The sequence below is a fragment of the Pistacia vera genome, unplaced genomic scaffold, assembly GCF_008641045.1.
Source record: "Pistacia vera cultivar Batoury unplaced genomic scaffold, PisVer_v2 Contig872, whole genome shotgun sequence".
NCBI classification, from domain to species: Eukaryota; Viridiplantae; Streptophyta; class Magnoliopsida; order Sapindales; family Anacardiaceae; genus Pistacia; species Pistacia vera.
Window position 1 is genome coordinate 94,272 of NW_022196748.1, and position 18,449 is coordinate 112,720.

Sequence of the window (18,449 nt, forward strand, 5' to 3'; positions counted from 1 at the left end):
GCCTACCATATTTTAATGTTTCTACAAAATTTGAGTAAGGTTTAGGTAGGGAATTTAGAAGAATTACAGCTTGATCTTCATCATCAACCTCTACTGATATGCTTTCTAAATCCTGTATAAGTTTTAGAAACTCATCCTTATTGTCTTTTAAAGATTTCTGCTCATCCATTTTAAACCCAAGCAATCTTTGTTTTAAATACAATCTATTAGGAACAACTTTAGATTGGTACAGAGAATCTAAACTGCTCCAGATCTCAGCAGCAGTTTTCTCCTTCTTCACTTCTCGCAGGACTTTGTCACCCAGTCCTAGGATCAAGGAGCTCTTAGCTTTGTTGAGCACATCCTGCTTCTCCGCTTCAGTCAAGGTCTTAGGTAGCTCAGATTCTCCTTTCAGAGCTAATGCCAGTCCCCTTTAATCAGTACAGCTTCCATTTTCATCTTCCAGAGTCCAAAATCATTGTCCCCTGTAAACTTTTCGAGTTCAAAATTAGTGGACATGTTTTTGGAATAGGATTTTCAACGACAGAAAATGAATTTCAAATAACCCTAACTCAGATTTGAACTAGGCTCTGATACCAATTTGTAGTGACTAATTAGGACTCTCAACTATACTAATCAAATCAATCAGTGAGCAAACACAATCTTATCAAGCAATAGAATCAGAGATTAAGTAAAGCATGAAACTAAACAGAAAAAGAAATTGACACAGGGGATTTATAGTGGTTCGACAAGGAAGCCTACATCCACTCTTCAAGGCACACTATAGGATATTTGATTAATCAAGAGAACCAAAGGTTACAAAGAGGAAACAATCAAAGAATAACAAGAAAGAACACACCCGTTTCAGCCCTCTCTCTACACCCTCTGTATTCGCACAAACTGGCCAAAAATTTATACACATCAAGACCCCATTGATCATCTTCTAGCTGTCCTCTAAGATCTGCAGTTTGTTAGAGCAGAGGAGCACTAGAATCTTCAGTCGTTAGGGCTGAGAAGGAACCAAGGAAAAAAGAGGGGTGAGCTGTGATTTTGTTGCAACGAAATGAGATGCGTGTGCCAGGTAGGGCACTTATCTTTGATATCCAAAACGATGCCGCATCATCTTAGACTTAAATCCATTTCCTTTGACTGAAGTTGACTCCACTGTGGCAGTTTCAAGCCACATTATCATCACAAGATTTTCTGTGAAGAAGGCTTGTTTAGCATATAGATCTTAGTTAATTTTTCTACAGTTCTATTTGGCAGTACATATGAGTATAATGTGCCATATGGTTGTCAATAGAATGTTCAGGAATATTCATTTGTGTTCAAAAACCTATTGACTCACAGATACATCAGAACTGTGTCCCCTGAATTTAGTTTAATTTGTATTAGTACTGAAATTAAATAATACATGATACTTTGTGGGGAAGGTGCTGTTATGAAAACTTAAGAATTGCTAGTTACTGAGTTGTGATATATTTCATTACTCTAAGTTAGGGGTTGAAGTGGGTTAACAAATTATATGAGAATCTTAATATTTTTTCTATTATATTGGCAAACCAAAATGAAATCCTTGCCATGGTCAAGAGGTGATATTTCATTCATCATTTAAGTTATTCTCAATGGGGTTATGGTTTAATTACATTGGTAAGAGATTTTTTTTTTTTTTAGTTAAAAGATGGTTAAAGTTGATCGCATGTATGTACCTTGTGTATACTCTTTTCTTGAAAGGAAAATATTTTCATCACTGATAAAGTGTGTTTGAATTTTTTTTTTTTTGTTAAGGATGACACTGCATTTGAGAAACGAAGTGCCCTGTTTACTGTAGCAATTGTAGATGTTGTACTGATAAACATGTAAGTCTCTTTGATCTTGTATTTAGTGCTGCAAATGGCATTATTGACACAAACTTCGTTCAGGAATTACTACTGCATGGACAAGTACAAGCTTTCCTACAAAAAGAAGGATTGTTTTAAAACAACATATAGTATATGATATGTGCAAAATATTATATATTCTTGGCATGATCTGTATAATCTACTTCGGTAAATGTAGCTTCAGTTATGCATGTAAGTCTAGGCCCGGCCATTCTCTAAGGTTGCCTAAGGTTTCTAAAATCTGGATTTCTTTGGTCCATCGACCTATATGGCATACATGATTCCTCTCCTTGCAGTAACTTTAGCCAGCCAATGCTTAGCCCTTGTTTTCTTTTAAAGTTGTATGTACATATAGTATCTAAACAGGCATTGGTATTGTTGCACTAATTCCAGGAAGCAACATTTTATTAATTGTGGTTTGATGTTTAAAAACCACTGTATCAGGATAAGTTTTGGCAATTTATATCTTAATTTTGTTGTTCCCTGAAAAAAAAAACAACAAAGCTATGGATACCGAATATTTTGCACCGAAAATGTGTACCGGCCTATGTGTACCTAGGAACCTGATTTTTCTATCAATTTTTTTTTCTAGTGAACAGTCGTCCATCAAATATGGATGGCCGTTCACTCACATGGACTCCCGTCCATATTACATGGACGGGGGTCCATATACGACGGATGGGCGTCCTTATTTAAAGGACGCCCGTCCATAAATAAAATACAATAAAAAAATTTGTTAAACATTAGGGACGGCCGTCCATCCATTATGGACGGCCGTCCATTACTTTTGGACTGGCACCCACAAATAATGGACGCCCGTCCTTTACCCAAATATGAAAATAAAAAAAAATAAAAAAACTTTAAGGACACCCATCCATTGATTATGGACGCCCATCCATTGATTATGGACGGCTGTCCCTTACATTTGGACGGGCGTCCATAAGAAATGGAAGCCCGTCCATTACTTTGCTTTTACAAATAAAATATAAAAATCTTTGGACGACCGTCCTTTCACTGTGGACGAGCGTTCGTAAGGAATGGATGCCAGTCCATTCTTTTGTTGTTTCAAATTTAAATAAAACTATGGACGGCCGTCCACAAATTGTGGACGGTCGTCCTTTATACTTACGGATGCCCGTCCAAAAGTAATTATTTTAAAAAATAAAATTAAAACACTGGATGGCTGTCCCTTCATTGTGGACGGGCGTCTATAAGTAATGGACACCCGTCTTTATGGACAACCGTTCGTAAGGGTTGGACGGCCGTCCCTTATGTAAAGGACGGCTATCCAACCCTTATGGACAGATGTCCAACCCTTATGGATGCCCGTCCTTTAATGTAATTAAAATTTAAAACAAAAATTAAATTTTTTTTAATAAAATTTTTTTGTTTGTTGCGAATAACATTAGCTTCTCCAATACGCTTCTCCAACCACAAGTGCCAAAATTCTTCGAGCAAAAGAAAACCAACGCCAAAATTCTTCGTCCCTTTTTGCTTCATCCTTGCCGTCTCATTGCCATCTGTTCTTCACCTCTGTGTTGCGTCTGCATTCCTTATCCATTTCTTTCTGCAATAAACATTTTTTCCTCTTTTTCTAGCTATTGTGTGAAGAACAAAAGCTATAAAATTTTCATCAAACCAATTTTTACAGTGGAAAGGGAGATTATAAAGATTTGTCCAGGTTGTTAACTAATTTTTATATAACTTATGCATTTATTTAGTTTTTTTACAGTGGAAAGGGAGATTAGAAAGATTTGTTGTTAACCGATTTTTATATAACTTATGCATTTATTTAGTTTTGTATTATATTTTGGATTGAATATATGTTACAATAGAGAAAAACTAATAGAGGAAATTTGTTGGTTATTGTTATGAATCAGATTTGTGAACGTGAACACTAGTATTGGATTTGCATTAAATTACAGAATATGGAAGAGTCCAGTTTGCCTCAAAATATGAAAGAGTCCAGTTTGCCTCAGAATATGGAAGAGTCCAATTTGCCTCATTTCAATGATGTTGAGGTAAATTGTGCTCGAAACCTTAACTTTTTCGTTAACATGATTTTAAATTTATTGTATCATATTGTTTATTTTGATGTGTTGTATTAGTACATTCTAATTTTATGTATTATAAAACTATTAAATCAGGAAAATGAACGTGATGAATTAGAAGATATGGGATGTGCAGAGGAAGAAGTAGAGCCTCATATTGGAATGGTGTTTGATTCAGTTGATAGTTTGGTGAAGTATTACAAACAGTATCGTAACAAAATGGGATTTGAAGAAATGATACGTATGTCAAAGAAAGGCAAAGATGGAGAGATGAGATATGTGACAGTGGCATGTTCTCATTCCGGAAAGGAGAGATGTAAGTCTAGAAATACCTTGAAAAAACAACCTGTTGCCAAAACAGATTGTAAGAGTCGGATTAGTGCAGCTTTGAATGGTGAATGCCAATGGGAAATTAAATCAGTTGTACTTGAACATAACCATGATCTTACAAGTCCGACAAAAAGAAGATATTTCAAGGTTAACCGAACAATACAACCTTATGTGAAAAGGCGACTTGAAGTTAATGATGTGACTGGGATTAGACCATGTAAAAATTTTCAGTCATGTTCAGTTGAGGCAAGAGGTGTAGAGAATTTGATGTTTCTAGAAAAAGATTGTAGGAACTACATTGAAAAAGTGAGAAAGCTAAGACTTGGAGTTGGAGATGCTTCCGCAATACTTGAGTATTTTAGGAAAATGTAAAATGAGAATTCAAAATTTTGGTACATGATTGATGTAGATGAAGAGAGTCGATTACAGAATGTGCTATGGGTTGATGCTAGATGTAGGGCTGCATATAAAGAATTCAGTGATGTTATCACCTTCGACACAACGTATCTGACGAACAAGTATGACATGCCATTTGCTACTTTTGTGGGGGTTGATCATCATGGACATTCGACATTGTTAGATTGTGGGTTAATTTCTCATGAGGACACTGAGACATTTATATGGCTATTTCGTTCTTGGCTTGAATGCATGGATGTTGCTCCTAATGGAATAATCACTGATCAAGATAAGGCCATGCAAAATGCAATTGAGATTGTTTTCCCTTGTACAAGACATAGGTAGTGTTTGTGGCATATAATGAAGAAACTGCCTGCAAAGTTAAGGGGGTATAAGGAATATGAAACTATCAAGTTTAAGTTGCAAAATGTTGTGTATGATTCCTTTACGCGTGAAGAGTTCAAAGAGCAGTGGAACCAATTTGTTGATGTGCACAACCTTCACGAGAATGCATGGTTATGTGGATTGTACAAAGAAAGAATATGATGGGCGCCTGCATTTCTTAAAGATACTTTCTAGGCAGGTATGTCTACTACCCAACGTAGTAAAAGTATGCATGCATTTTTTGATGGGTATGTCAACTCCAAAACCACTTTGAAACAATTTGTGGAACAATATGATAATGCATTGCGAGCTAAAGTGGAAAAAGAAAGGGAGACTGATTTTAGATCTTTCAAACCTTGGATACCATGCATAACTAATTACCCCATTTAGAAACAATTTCAAAGTGCATACACAACTGCAAAGTTTAAAGAGTTTCAAAATGAGATTGTAGGGAAGATTTATTATGAGTTATCTTTTTTGAAAAAATGTGATTCATGCGAGGAGTTTCAAGTTTGGGAAGATGTTTGGTTTGGAGATAGTAGTTGTTGTGTTCCTTATTCAGTATACTTTGAAGAAAGTTCGTGTGATATTTGTTGTACTTGTCATTTGTTTGAGTTCAGGGGGATTTTATGCAGACATGCTATTATGGTGTTGATTCATAAAAGGGTTTCACACGTTCCAAAAAAGTACATTTTATGGCGTTAGAGGAAAAATGTGAACAGATGTCATACGAAAATTAAGGTCAGTTATAATAGGTGGAGCACCAACATTGAAGGACAACGTTTTAATAAGTTGTCTAATATAATGCTGACAGTAGCGGATATGGCATCAAACACTGAGGAAGATTATAATATGATGACGGAGTTTATGATTGACATGAGGAAACAGTTGGAGCAAAAGGAAATAGAGGGAGGGCTTGGTACAAAAGTGAACATCTCTTCCACAACCGGTTTGACTAGTCAAGATGGGGACAGTCCTCTGAAAGAGGGGAATACCCTAATTATTAGTCCACAGGTAGCTCGTACCAAAGGTCGTCCTCCATGTAGAAGAAAACAATCGAAGATTGAAGAAATTGTACGTAGGGTTAAAAAGAAAAAATTACAAAAACAAAGAATTGGTATGAGTTATACATTATTTGAGTATTTTTTTGAAGCATTACTTACTTATTTGAAGTTTAGAATAATATCGACTTGATTATTAATGTGTTATGATACTTTTTAGGAAAAGGATCATCGGTACAGTGACAAAAGGAGCAGTTTCTTTCATGTACTTCCATGGCCAATGCGGAAACTCAAGTGTTGTCGAATGATGTTGTTACTACCCAGGTATGTGTTATGCATCTTGTATAATTGTAATTGCCTTAAGTTTTCTATAATGTGTGCTAAATTGTGGTTGTTAAACAATGACAGATGTCCACTGGTCCGGTTCAGAATATCGCAGGACAAATTAATTTCTATACTGGACAGGAGTTTGTAAATGATGAACATGTCTCGTTGGGAGATGTTTGATATTTTTGCCAGGCTGAATCATATAGAATTATATTTGGTAGAAATTTTTCATGCTTTGGTTAATTTCTACCGAATGCAGTTGATGTATCTTACGCATTGTTTATTTTTAGTATTTTCGTCATTGGTTGTGCAGGGTAGTGAATTCATGATAATGACGTTAATATAACTTATTATGAATGTTTTCAGTATATATTATCGTCACATTGCAGACTCCGGTTGTACATGGCATTTTGGATATGCATTTCATTGAGATTTGAATTTTATGTCTTCGGTATGTCTAGTATTACATATCACATACATTGAAAAGAGTTGTTGACATATGTATAAACAAAGACAAATCTATTTATAAACAAAAGACAAATTATTTATAAACAAAATACAATCTTTATTAACAACATCCGCTCAAATCAATCTATTTAAACAAAGGGAAAAATTCTTCATCATGGTGCAGGGGGTGGAGGTTGACTAGAGGATGGAGGCTGTTGAAAGTTCTTCTCATGCTGAAATCTCTGTCATGCGTTCCCCAATGATGTCAACTGTTTCTTCTAATTTGATGCAAACGTGTTGAAATCACTTGCAATTGATCATGTTGTCTTGCATTGCCTCTCAATACATGAAACCGCTCCTCTTGAAACTTTTCCATCCGCTCAAATTTGCTTTCTGTTCCTGTAAAGTATGAGAAGGCATATCTCTACATTCTCAGATGGTCCGGTTCAGTACTCGTTCTTCTTTTTTGCACACATAGACTTGTCCTTCATTAACCCTTTGGAATACTACACTTCCTGAACCTTACCTCTCCTCCATTCATCCTAATAGAAACCATTGTCCTGCCTATTCTTTTTAATCAACCCATTTTTCAATGTCACATCCCTTCACACATTATTTGTAGAAAACGTAATCTTATTTGTTGCATCATTAGGGGTGATCTCAATATTCAACTTCTCACATATTAACGTAACAAGCATCCCCTAATATATTTCTCCTTTTCTGCGTGATCTCTCTCTTAATCAATAACTTCGCTGAATTAACTTGCCTCCCTGCTACTGCTGCTTCCATGAAAATTAAATCCTTAACCGTCACATTTCCATTTGTCTCTTCTACCATTAAATGTGAAAGTCGTATCTGTGAAATACTCTATAGTAAGATTCTGTAACTTTGTAGATTTACACTATGTGGATGGTAAGTCCCTATCCCGGAAACATCAATCAAATCCTATCCAGGATTTCTAGATACGTTTCCAAACCTTCACAATCAAATCCTATCCAGGTTGCTAAATCTTGTGGTGTCACTACAAAGTTCTGATTCTTTAATCTAAAGAACATTGTATACGCCTGAAGCAGATCACTATCTGTCTTTGCAACTTCCAAACTACCAAAAAAAACTCATATATCGAATGCCTATCTCTCATATCTCATACTGACCAACGGTCCATTTCAAATTATTAATCCAACCATTGATTTCATCACCTAAACCTAAACTTGTTAGAAGTCCTAAATCCAAACTCTTTCCAAGGCAAATATCTCTTTTCGACACATCCTCGTATGTTTTTTATGTCATAAGTCTCGAAATTGAATTGCCGATGAGGATGTGCCTTCTTGAGAAATGGTTGTATTTTTGCCCTCACCATTTTTGCTTTCTTCTAAAACTTGTATACATAAAAAAAATCGTCATTATAATCTGCCAAAGACACAGAGCTAATTACTCTTAAACATACACTTTGAGCTCATCATCATTTCTGCATGGTACTGTAAAATCTGGTAATGTTAACAAATGTCCAAAATTAAACCAGAAACTAATGAGCTCTCATCAAGCAAAAAAGAATACCCAACTAATTTCTCAAACAATAGAGAATGGTTCATTCTTCAGACACTTGTTTCGCATTCAGACTACATTGTTGTCATTTTGTAACAAACAGGTACACTTAATTAGAAAATGTAATTTCTCTTTCAATCTCAGCAAAATTTGGCACATCATAATTACATTCTCATTCCCTCAAAAAGAAAGGTGAGCTCTTAAAAAGTACATTAGCTTCAACCTACCACCCTTTCTGATGCATTTTGATCTTGATACTTCAATATGCACTAATATTTTGTAGGGGATGACATTATAATGCTAATCCTAAGGTTATTGGTTTCCTAACCATGTCAGAATATACTTTAAGCATCTTTTAAGTTGTTTGGAGGGTTGAAAGACATGAACTCTTCTTTCACTAATATGATTTGTTGCATGTAGAGTTTTGTGATTATGTGATAGGAAATACCAAGTTATTTGATCAAGTTTTTTTTCTATTTAATAAGTTCGATTTGAATCTCATCATGAACAGATCAATGAGAACAAACACCACAATGTGACACTTGATGCAAAGAATACTAAAACTGCCAGCCTTTCCCATGAAAATGCAACTTCCTAAATCAGCAATATCACTAGTTCCTCAATGGCCATACACATCACACATGCAGAACAATCTTCCATGAATTCAAGACCGTATGTTCCCACTTGCAACAACGGGAGAGGGTGATTGGGGAAACATACGGTCTTGAATTCATGGAAGAAACATCATGAAGACCATAAAAAACAACCCAAATATTTTGTCTCCATGATGAAAAACCAAGCAAATATTTGTACTTTATTTTTTTAATTTAACAGAAACGGTTTCAAGATTCATGCAGTGTAAATGCAGAGAATCAAATTTAGGCCTAACACATTCATCCAATGGCGTGCATTGTAAATACAGAGAATCAAATTCAGGCCTAAGACATTCATCAAAATAACTACATTCTCTTTATCAATGGCAGAACACTTCTATTTATCAATCACACAAACCAGTCCCACCAAATTGACTGGATTTCTCTTCATCAACTCAACCCATTCACACATTCATCCAACAAAAAAAAAAAAAAAAAAAAAAAAAAAAAAATTGAAAAAGAAATTGTCTAATTACCGATGGCAGATGACGAAGACGAAAAACAAGCGCAGAATAGGAATCTAGAAGAACAAGAGCGCGAAGATGAAGAACACCCTATAACGTAGATGGAAGACGAAGAAGATGGTAATGGCTGTGAGTTTTAGTTTTAGAAACTTCCCCAAAATATTTAACCTAATGCGTGAGTTTTTTTTTTTAACTTTTATTTACATTAAAGGACAGGCGTCCATTACTATTCTTTATGGATAGGCGTCCATAATGGTTGGACGGCCGTCCATAAAGAATGGAAGGGCGTCCATTACTTATGGACGCCCGTCCACAATGAAGGGACGACCATCCACCATTTATGGACGGCCGTCTAGTGTTTTAATTTTATTTTTTAAAATAATTACTTTTGGACGGGAAGCCATTACTTACGGACGCCTGTCCACACATAAAGGACGACCGTCCATAGTTTTATTTAAATTTGAAACAACAAAAGAATGGACGGGCGTCCATTCCTTACGGACGCCTGTCCACAGTGAAAGGACGGCTATCCACAATGTTTGGACGGTCGTCTAAAGATTTTCATTTTTTATTTGTAAAAGAAAAATAATGGACGGGCGTACATTTCTTACGGACGCCCGTCCAAACGTAAGGGACTGCCGTCTAGAATTGGTGGATGGGCATCCCCAAAGTTTTTTTATTTTTATTTTCATATTTGGGTAAAGGAAGGGCATCCATTATTTGTGGGTGCCCGTCCAAAAGTGATGGACGGCCGTCCCTAATGTTTAACAATTTTTTTTATTGTATTTTATTTATGGACGGGCGTCCTTTAAATGGGGATGCTTGTCCATCGTATATGGACCCCTGTCCATATAATATGGACGAGAGTCCATGTGAGTGAACGACCATCCATATTTGATCGACGGCCGTTCACTAGAAAAAAATTGATAGAAAAATCAGGCTTTTGGGTATACGTAGGCTGGTACACATTTTTGGTACAAAATATTCAGTGTCTGTAGCTTTGTTGAAAAAAAATTATATGTGAATTCTTCTTTCTCATTTGCGGTTGTCTGTACCAAAGTAAACTTTTCTTTACAAAATTTGATTTTGAATGCATTTGATCAGAAATGGACACTGTTTAACATTCAGAACTTTATCGTAGGGTTTCTTAAATGTGTGGATTAGAGGCACAGAAAACTCATGGTAACACAAAAGTTTAGACGTCAATTCAAGAGTTAATAAAATGTTTATATATATATAAACATTTTATTAACTCTTGAATTGACGTCTAAACTTTTGTGTTACCATGAGTTTTCTGTGCCTCTAATCCACACATTTAAGAAACCCTACGATAAAGTTCTGAATGTTAAACAGTGTCCATTTCTGATCAAATGCATTCAAAATCAAATTTTGTAAAGAAAAGTTTACTTTGGTACAGACAACCGCAAATGAGAAAGAAGAATTCACATATATATATATATATCTCGACTATTATTCATTTTGTGTGTTAAATTTATTTTATACCATATATTTTATGTATGGAGTTTGCATGCCAACTAGGGTTAATTTCATTGTCCCCTGAGAGATTGTTAAGTGCTCTTTTATACAGGGTTTTAATAATTTAATGAAAGAGGTTTTTGATAATTTGAAATAATTATTTAATAGTTTTGGAGAATCACTGGACATTTGAGACCTAACAATTTCTCAACTCTCAAGTACTGATGAGATTAATTTACCCTACCAATTATAAAATAAAATAGAAGAAAAACCGAAGGCAAATTTTACTCCTTATAACAACGCAAGGATAAGCATCACAAACAACTCATTAATTATTTGATACATTATGGAAATTTTAGTACAATAATATACAGAGGCTGTACAAGCATTAATTAGACGATGGATAATTTCATGTTTTCAACCACTACGTTAATGCTCGGCCTTTCGACAAGTGTCAATCCAACAGCTATCATCGACTATTAATATTACTAAACTATTAACATATACAGCCATTCCCATAATGGAAACTTTTGTCAACACTGTAAGAATATTAATAATATAAACTTAGTAATGATAAAGACGAATTGGAAGTCCTTGTTCCGGAGTTGGCATTGTTTCGCTTATAATTCTTTCTTTCGGAAGGACCATCTCCCATTTAAATCTCTTCATCACATTGTGAACAAAAGTGAGTGTTACTAATTGAGCATACTCCTTTCCTGGGCACATCCGAGGCCCCCCACCAAATGGAACAAATGTGAAAAGAGGTAAATTATTTGTTTCATCATGTCTTGATGGGTCAAATATTTCTGGATTTGGGAAGTATTTAGGGTTCTTGTTTGTTGAATTTACATTCCAATATACCTGTCAAAAAAAAAAAATTCAATCATTATGAAGCAATTAAGTGAGAAAAAATTAATTGAGCTAGGTCAGGTCTTTGCATGGTGAATAGGATTTAAAATTATATAATAAATTCAATCATATATTATAAAAATTAAAACATTTTTGAATTGATTTAAACAATCTTAAGCATTAGATTATCATAAAAAGAAAAATCTTGAACCCTTTAATAAAAAGAAGATTGTCAATGTGGCCATACAAAGTTTGAGAGAAAGTAAAAAAAAAAAAAAAAAAAAAAAAAAAAAAAAAAAAAAAATCATCACTTTCATGAAAGCAAGCTTCGGTTTTTTAAGTTTTTGGCATTGATTTGTTTAATAATTAAAAAAAATGTAATTTTCATAATAATTTTTCTAAGTTATAATAAAAACATAACTTTATATAATCACTGATTACATTATAATTCATTGGGAAGAAACGCTTTGAAGGGAAAATTAATAAAATCTTTGCCTAAGACACACGTTAAATTGCATGATTAATTTTTATTTTCTTTTAAATAATTAATTTATACATCAATGTTCTTAATTAATGTGTATGTTAGTACAAATCATTAATTGAAACTGATTCTAGATAAAAAGTACCTTTATTCTGAAGTTATCATTATATGTGTTGTCCTTTGGTAGATACTAGATAACAATATTAAAATTTGACTAAAAATTTAAATGTCAGGCGTGTTAGCATCATATATGTTGTCCTTTGGTAGATAACAAAATTAAATTTTGAATAAAAATTTAAATGTTGAACATGTTTTCAATTTTTATATGTTAAATATATTGTTTTCATCCATATGTGTCGAACACATTTTTATTTTTTTTAAGTATATATTCATCATATGTATCAATAATTTTCAATATTTTCGAAAAACCCAAATTAAATTTATAAAACACATCCACAGTTCTAATTTTTTTAAAATCCAAAAAATGAAATCATAATCAAAATCCGAAGTTTATAAACTCAATTACCTTCCATCCTTTGGGAACTGTGTAACCAGCATATGTAAAATCTGTAGAAGCCTCTCTAATTATCGTCCCTTGTATTGCTGGTGTAACTCTCATCACTTCACGTAAAACTTTCCAAGAATATTTCATCTTTTGTATATCATCCAGATTCAAGAGCTCCCCAAGCTTCTTCGAGGCCGCGACTTCTTGTTGCTCTAGTTTAAAATTAAGAAGATCAAGTCCACCATAACATGATATTGCCAATATTAAATGGTCCTTAAAAATATACCATGCCGTTGAGTCATTAGATCATTCTTGATAATCTCAACAACACTGATCCAGTAATTCTAAAAGATGATGTATGAATAAAAATTTATAATACTTTTAATTCGTATATGTCTCTGTTTAATTGGATGGTCTTACCTTATCGATTAAACGAGATGATAAAATTGTCAGGGTATAAGTATTTCTCCTATGCATGATATTACATGGTTAATAAAGCAACATAACACAACTCAAATGATTTATAGAAAGTAATAAAGAAAGAAGTAAAATTGTGTTATGGTTAGGGTAAGTACCAGCAAGGACTTTATTGTATATGTCAGGTCTCTCTCCAACGTGTTTCATGAACAAAGTCATGACAGAAGCGACAGTGCCATATCCTACAACAAGCAAGCCCATGAGTTTGTCCGCAATCTCAACCTCTGGAATTCGTTCCCCAGATCCATCTGTAGCTAAAATCATATGTGACAAAATATCCACCGTCGGTTCTCCTCTAGCCATTGCCGTTTTCTTCTCAGAAATTATGCCTCTCAACTCTTTGTGCACTGCAGCTGCGGCTTTGCATGCTTTACGAAAATTCGTTCCTGGAAAATTTAAAGGAGCAGAAAACATCCCTACTTTTACATCATCAAGTCTGGTAATAGTTCTGGCAACGAGCTCAGGATCTTCGGTACACATGAATAAACAACAAGCGATACTTAAGGTTAGAGATTTTGCTAGAGGGAATGCCTTCACTTCATCTTTCCCTTCCCAAAGGGTTTGCATTTGTTGTTGAGTTATGGAATCCATTTTGCCCAAGAACTTCACCAGGGCTTCACGTTTCAGGAACCCTGTTGTTGTTCTTACTTCTTCTTTAAAGTTAGAGCTGCCTGTTGGAGCTTTAGAGAGGAACAGCTTTTGCATGGAATAGGGAAGGATTGGAGTGAAGAGTTTACGTTCATTACTGAAGATAAATTTGTGGCCGTTTGGACCGCAAATGACTGCAACTTCTTCTCCGAGAATCTTGGTTTTGAAAATATCTGGAGAGTATTTCTTCATCCTGTCGAGGACAAACTTCTCTTGCTTCCGGAATTGAATTGTTTCTCCCACGAAAGGCCATCCGAAGCTCCCTGGCGGCAGGTTTTTGTGTTTGTTGCTTTTGAGTGAACAAATACCTGAAACAAGAATGAGAAGAAGGGGAGCGAGATAAAAAAGGAAGATATACGAAAGCTCCTTATTGAATGGTGTTGAAATGAGATCCATAGGGAAAGATAGAAGTTGAATGTAGAATGTGCCTTACTTGAATAGCCAGATATCAATTTATAGACATCCAATGCACTTAATACATCTCTCATTAATTGTATATATATTAAATATCATGTGGGCCAAATTACGTCATCTCATTAATGGTGTATATATATATACCGGAGCACGGATTTACGTGACGTGTCATTCCGTTTTAGGTTTACTATATTTACAAGTTTGCCATTGTAACAAAATATAAGCTAATTTTTCACCCAAATTAGGGTTGTGATTCATACTTTATGCAAGCAATGCTTGTACGTAAAAAAGAAGAATCACACACAAAAAGCAATACAAAAATAGTGGACGTAGATTTAAGCCTAGCATCCGAGCCACTAATTTTTTCTTTTTTTTGTGCTCTTTATTCGTTCATTGGTTGATCCCGCATCAAACAATAGGTTTCATATAATCTCTTGTGTAGATTTTATCATGAGATCTACGTACTTTTCGTTGATGCAAATCACAACATCAACATTTTAGCGATAGAAGGAGAGCTTTCTTTATCTTCCAGCAGATCTCATTCTGTTCTCCAAGCTCGTACAAGATCAATCATGGTTTGTGCCACCAGGGCTAGTTCAAAGAACAAGGTTGTTGCTAGCCAAACTGGGGAGGCTTCCCCGAGTCACTTGAGGGCAATCTTTTAGGAACACTATCCACCTGGATCAAAGAGTAGATCATCCATTCCATAGGCCAATCCACAGATAATGAATGTCCTTGGAATGCTTACTGCCACACTCCAAATGCTAGTGTAGCGCTTGGACAACATCCCAGTGACGACACCAAGGGCTCAACCCCTAGCCAACAGAATGTTGTCCAGATGGCAGCACCGAGGACTTAGAAATCCCAATCACCGTGTACTATAACGCCCCCACGTAGTTTAAACTAGACGAGCGATCGTCTTCGCTAGCAAAGACAAGAGCATGATACTTGCGGGCACGAGACTTCAAGCTCTTCAAACCTTTCGTTGGCATGCTTAGCCTTGAGATGTGACCAGGGAAGTGTCCTAAGGAGAAGACAAAATGATAAACTTCACAGAGGAAGATGCAAGATGGGTGCATCATCCCCACAACGATGCACTCGTCATTATCTCTCGAGTGAGCAACAATGGGGTCCACAAGATACTAGTGGACAATGCCAGTGCAGTCAACATTCTTCCAATCTGCATTAAAAAAGATGGGGTTAAAGGATGCAGGTCATAAACAAACTGCTGCGCCATTGTACGGATTCACAGGGGATCATGTCGTTCCCCGATTTATGATCACCTTGTCAGTTATGATCGGCAAAAGAAACAAGGCAACAAAAATGATAGATTTCTTAGTTGTGGACTGCCCGTCTGCCTTCAACGTTGTGACCAAGAGGTCTCTCCTCCAATGTCTGAAGGCGGTCACATCGATCTATCACCAAATGATGAAATTTCCCACCTTTAATGGAGTTGGGGTCGTCAAGGGGTTGTAGTTCAAGTCTTGAGAATGTTACAACAAGGTAATCTGAATTGCCTCGAAGGGCATGCAACCTGAGCAAATGATGGCTATTGAAAAAGGAAAGCAACATCTTGGTCATGTCGAGGATGCCATTGATCCTTAAACACGCATGAAAGAGTTTGTTAGCGGACCAATGGAGAAATTGGTTGAAGTCACAATTGATGAACGCGAGCCTACTCATATGCTAAAGATAGGAAGTAACCTCATTGCCAATTAGCTGAACAATTGATTGGTTTCTTGAAGTAGAACTTAGATGTCTTTGCATGGACCTACGTGGATATGGTTGGCATCAGTCTTGAGGAAATTTACCAAAAGCCAAACATTGACTTGAAGCATGCTATGTTTGCCAAAAGCGACAATGGATGCAAAGCATTATGAGGCACTCAAGAGTGAGGTGGATAAGCTATTGTCAATCGACTTTATCCGAGAAGCCCAGTTTCCGCAATGGGTCACCAACCTTGTCTTAGTAAAGAAGTTGAATGGAAAATGGCAGACATACTTCGACTTCACAAACTTGAATAAGGCTTATCCAAAGGATGGATTCCCATTGCTAAGGATTGACCAACAAGTAGATGCGACCTTTGGGCATGAGCTACGAAGCTTTATGGATGCATACTCGGGTAACAATTAGATCCCAATGTTTAGGCTAGACGAGGAGCACACATCCTTCATCACAGATCATGGAATGTAGTGTTAACGCCTTTTGATCTCAAAAAAGTTGGAGCTACTTACCAGTGGCTAGTCAATCGGATGTTCATTGAGTAGATCGGGAAAATGATGGAGGTGTATGTCAACGACATGCTGGTGAAGTCCAACATTATCATGGAAGATGTCATACACCTTGAGGACAGATTCGATATCTCCAGAAATATAAGATGAAGCTGAATCCACTGACGTGTGCTTTCGGAGTCAGTTCAGGAGCACGCTGCATAACTCGAACTCTTTAGTTTGGTAGCACACTGCATAACTCAAATTCTTTAGTTTGGGAGTGCATCGTATAACTTGAACTCTTCAGTTTGGGAGTGCATTGCATAACTCAAACTTTTTAGTTCGAGACAACACCTAATAACTCGAACTCTTCAGTTTGAGAAAGAGACTAACAACTCAAGCTCCTTAGCTCGAGACAACATGGGCTCCTTGTTGGGTTCTAATCGAATTATATGTATTGAAAAATAATTTTTTTTTTTAATTAAAACCCTGAATGCCCATTAATCCTTATATTGATTTGCATTATTTACATGTTAAATTGCACAAAATAAATTCAAATATTATCTTATACCTGCATTGATGGCTCATTCTCTTTACAAAATTCAAGTCGCTATCACTCTAAGGTTAGGAATGCATGAACAGTGATCTACATGAAGACAGGAGGAAGTCCAATTGATTTATCTGCTACAATAATATCAATTGGTTTAGGAATTAAAAAGTGTATAATTTTTCAATCGAAAAATCCCTTCAATTTTTGTTTAACATGTTGGGGTGAGAGAGAGAGAGAGGGCGGCTAGGTTTTTTTTTTTTTTTTTCTTGTTATATTTCTCTTGTATTTTTATTTTAAAGTTGCACTTATATAGTGCTAAAAAAATAAAAACCCCATTCCTAATTGAAATTGCAGTAACCCTTTTCCTTTATTGGAATATCCTATTCCTAATTGGAATAACATTAACCCTTTTTCCTTCATTGGAATATACTTATTCCAATATCCACTCATTGCTTATTGATAAGAGCTTGAAAATACACATTTAGTTAGTGGTTTTTGGGGGATTAATTGTGGGAAATTAGACTTAATTTGGTAAAGTTGCTTAATATTTTCAATTGCCTTTTACGGGATCACGGGTGTTTTGAGTTTTTCAGGTCACAGTACTTAAATGGTATGCTCGGATGAAGAATCATGTTTGTAACGGAATGAGTGATGAGTGGAAACAAACGATCAAGAATCGGAGTTGAATTGAAGAAGTTATGGAAGTTGAAGTAAAAGAAGATTCTAGATTACGTTCCAGCTTGCACATGCCTTGGAATTTTAATAATATCTTGAGCTGTAGAACGATTGAGACGATTCTTGGACCATTGGAATATGTTCAAAGGGCTACATTCATATGTTACAAACTTTTCCAAATTCCATCGTTATCGAGTTTAAAAATAACATATTTGAAGAACATGGAATGATGCGGGAAAAGGCAGCAGCTACTATGCCGAACACACTTTTTCCAGAGCTACTGTGCCACAGCACATGCCATGACATAGTCATGTAAGTCACTAGTTTGTTGTCCGTTTTTGCCAGGGAATAGGGTTAAGGTTCCAAATCAATAGAATAAGGAAAACAAACCTAACCTTGGGATAGTCAGTAAGTCAGGCACAGTCATGTAAGTCACTAGTTGGTTGTCCTTTTTAGACAGGAGAATAGGTTAAGGGTTCCAAATCAAATAGAATTAAGGAAAAACAAACCCTAACCCTTGTGGGATATAAATAGAAGTTTTTAGCATTATTTTGGGGATTTCTTGGGTGAGAAGAAAGGGAGAAAAATCTGCAGAGAAGAGAAGTAACAGAAGTTTTGGAGCTTTGATTCACAATAGAGAAGTTTCCTTGTCTTTTCTTGTAAACTCATGATAAATTTTAAAAATATGATTGTTTCTTTCATGTTTA

General features: G+C 35.6%; 1 protein-coding gene across 1 annotated transcript; it reads right to left on the bottom strand.

Annotated features, from left to right (window-relative positions):
* Positions 1-11,314: 11,314 nt before the first annotated feature.
* LOC116119093 (beta-amyrin 28-monooxygenase-like) lies at positions 11,315-14,303 on the bottom strand. The gene is made up of 3 exons (XM_031405047.1): positions 13,344-14,303; positions 12,790-12,980; positions 11,315-11,794 (listed from the first exon to the last, which is right to left on the bottom strand). Exons 1-3 carry the CDS (start codon positions 14,287-14,289, stop codon positions 11,498-11,500), a joined length of 1,434 nt encoding a protein of 477 aa, XP_031260907.1. The 5' UTR covers positions 14,290-14,303; the 3' UTR covers positions 11,315-11,497.
* Positions 14,304-18,449: the final 4,146 nt, after the last annotated feature.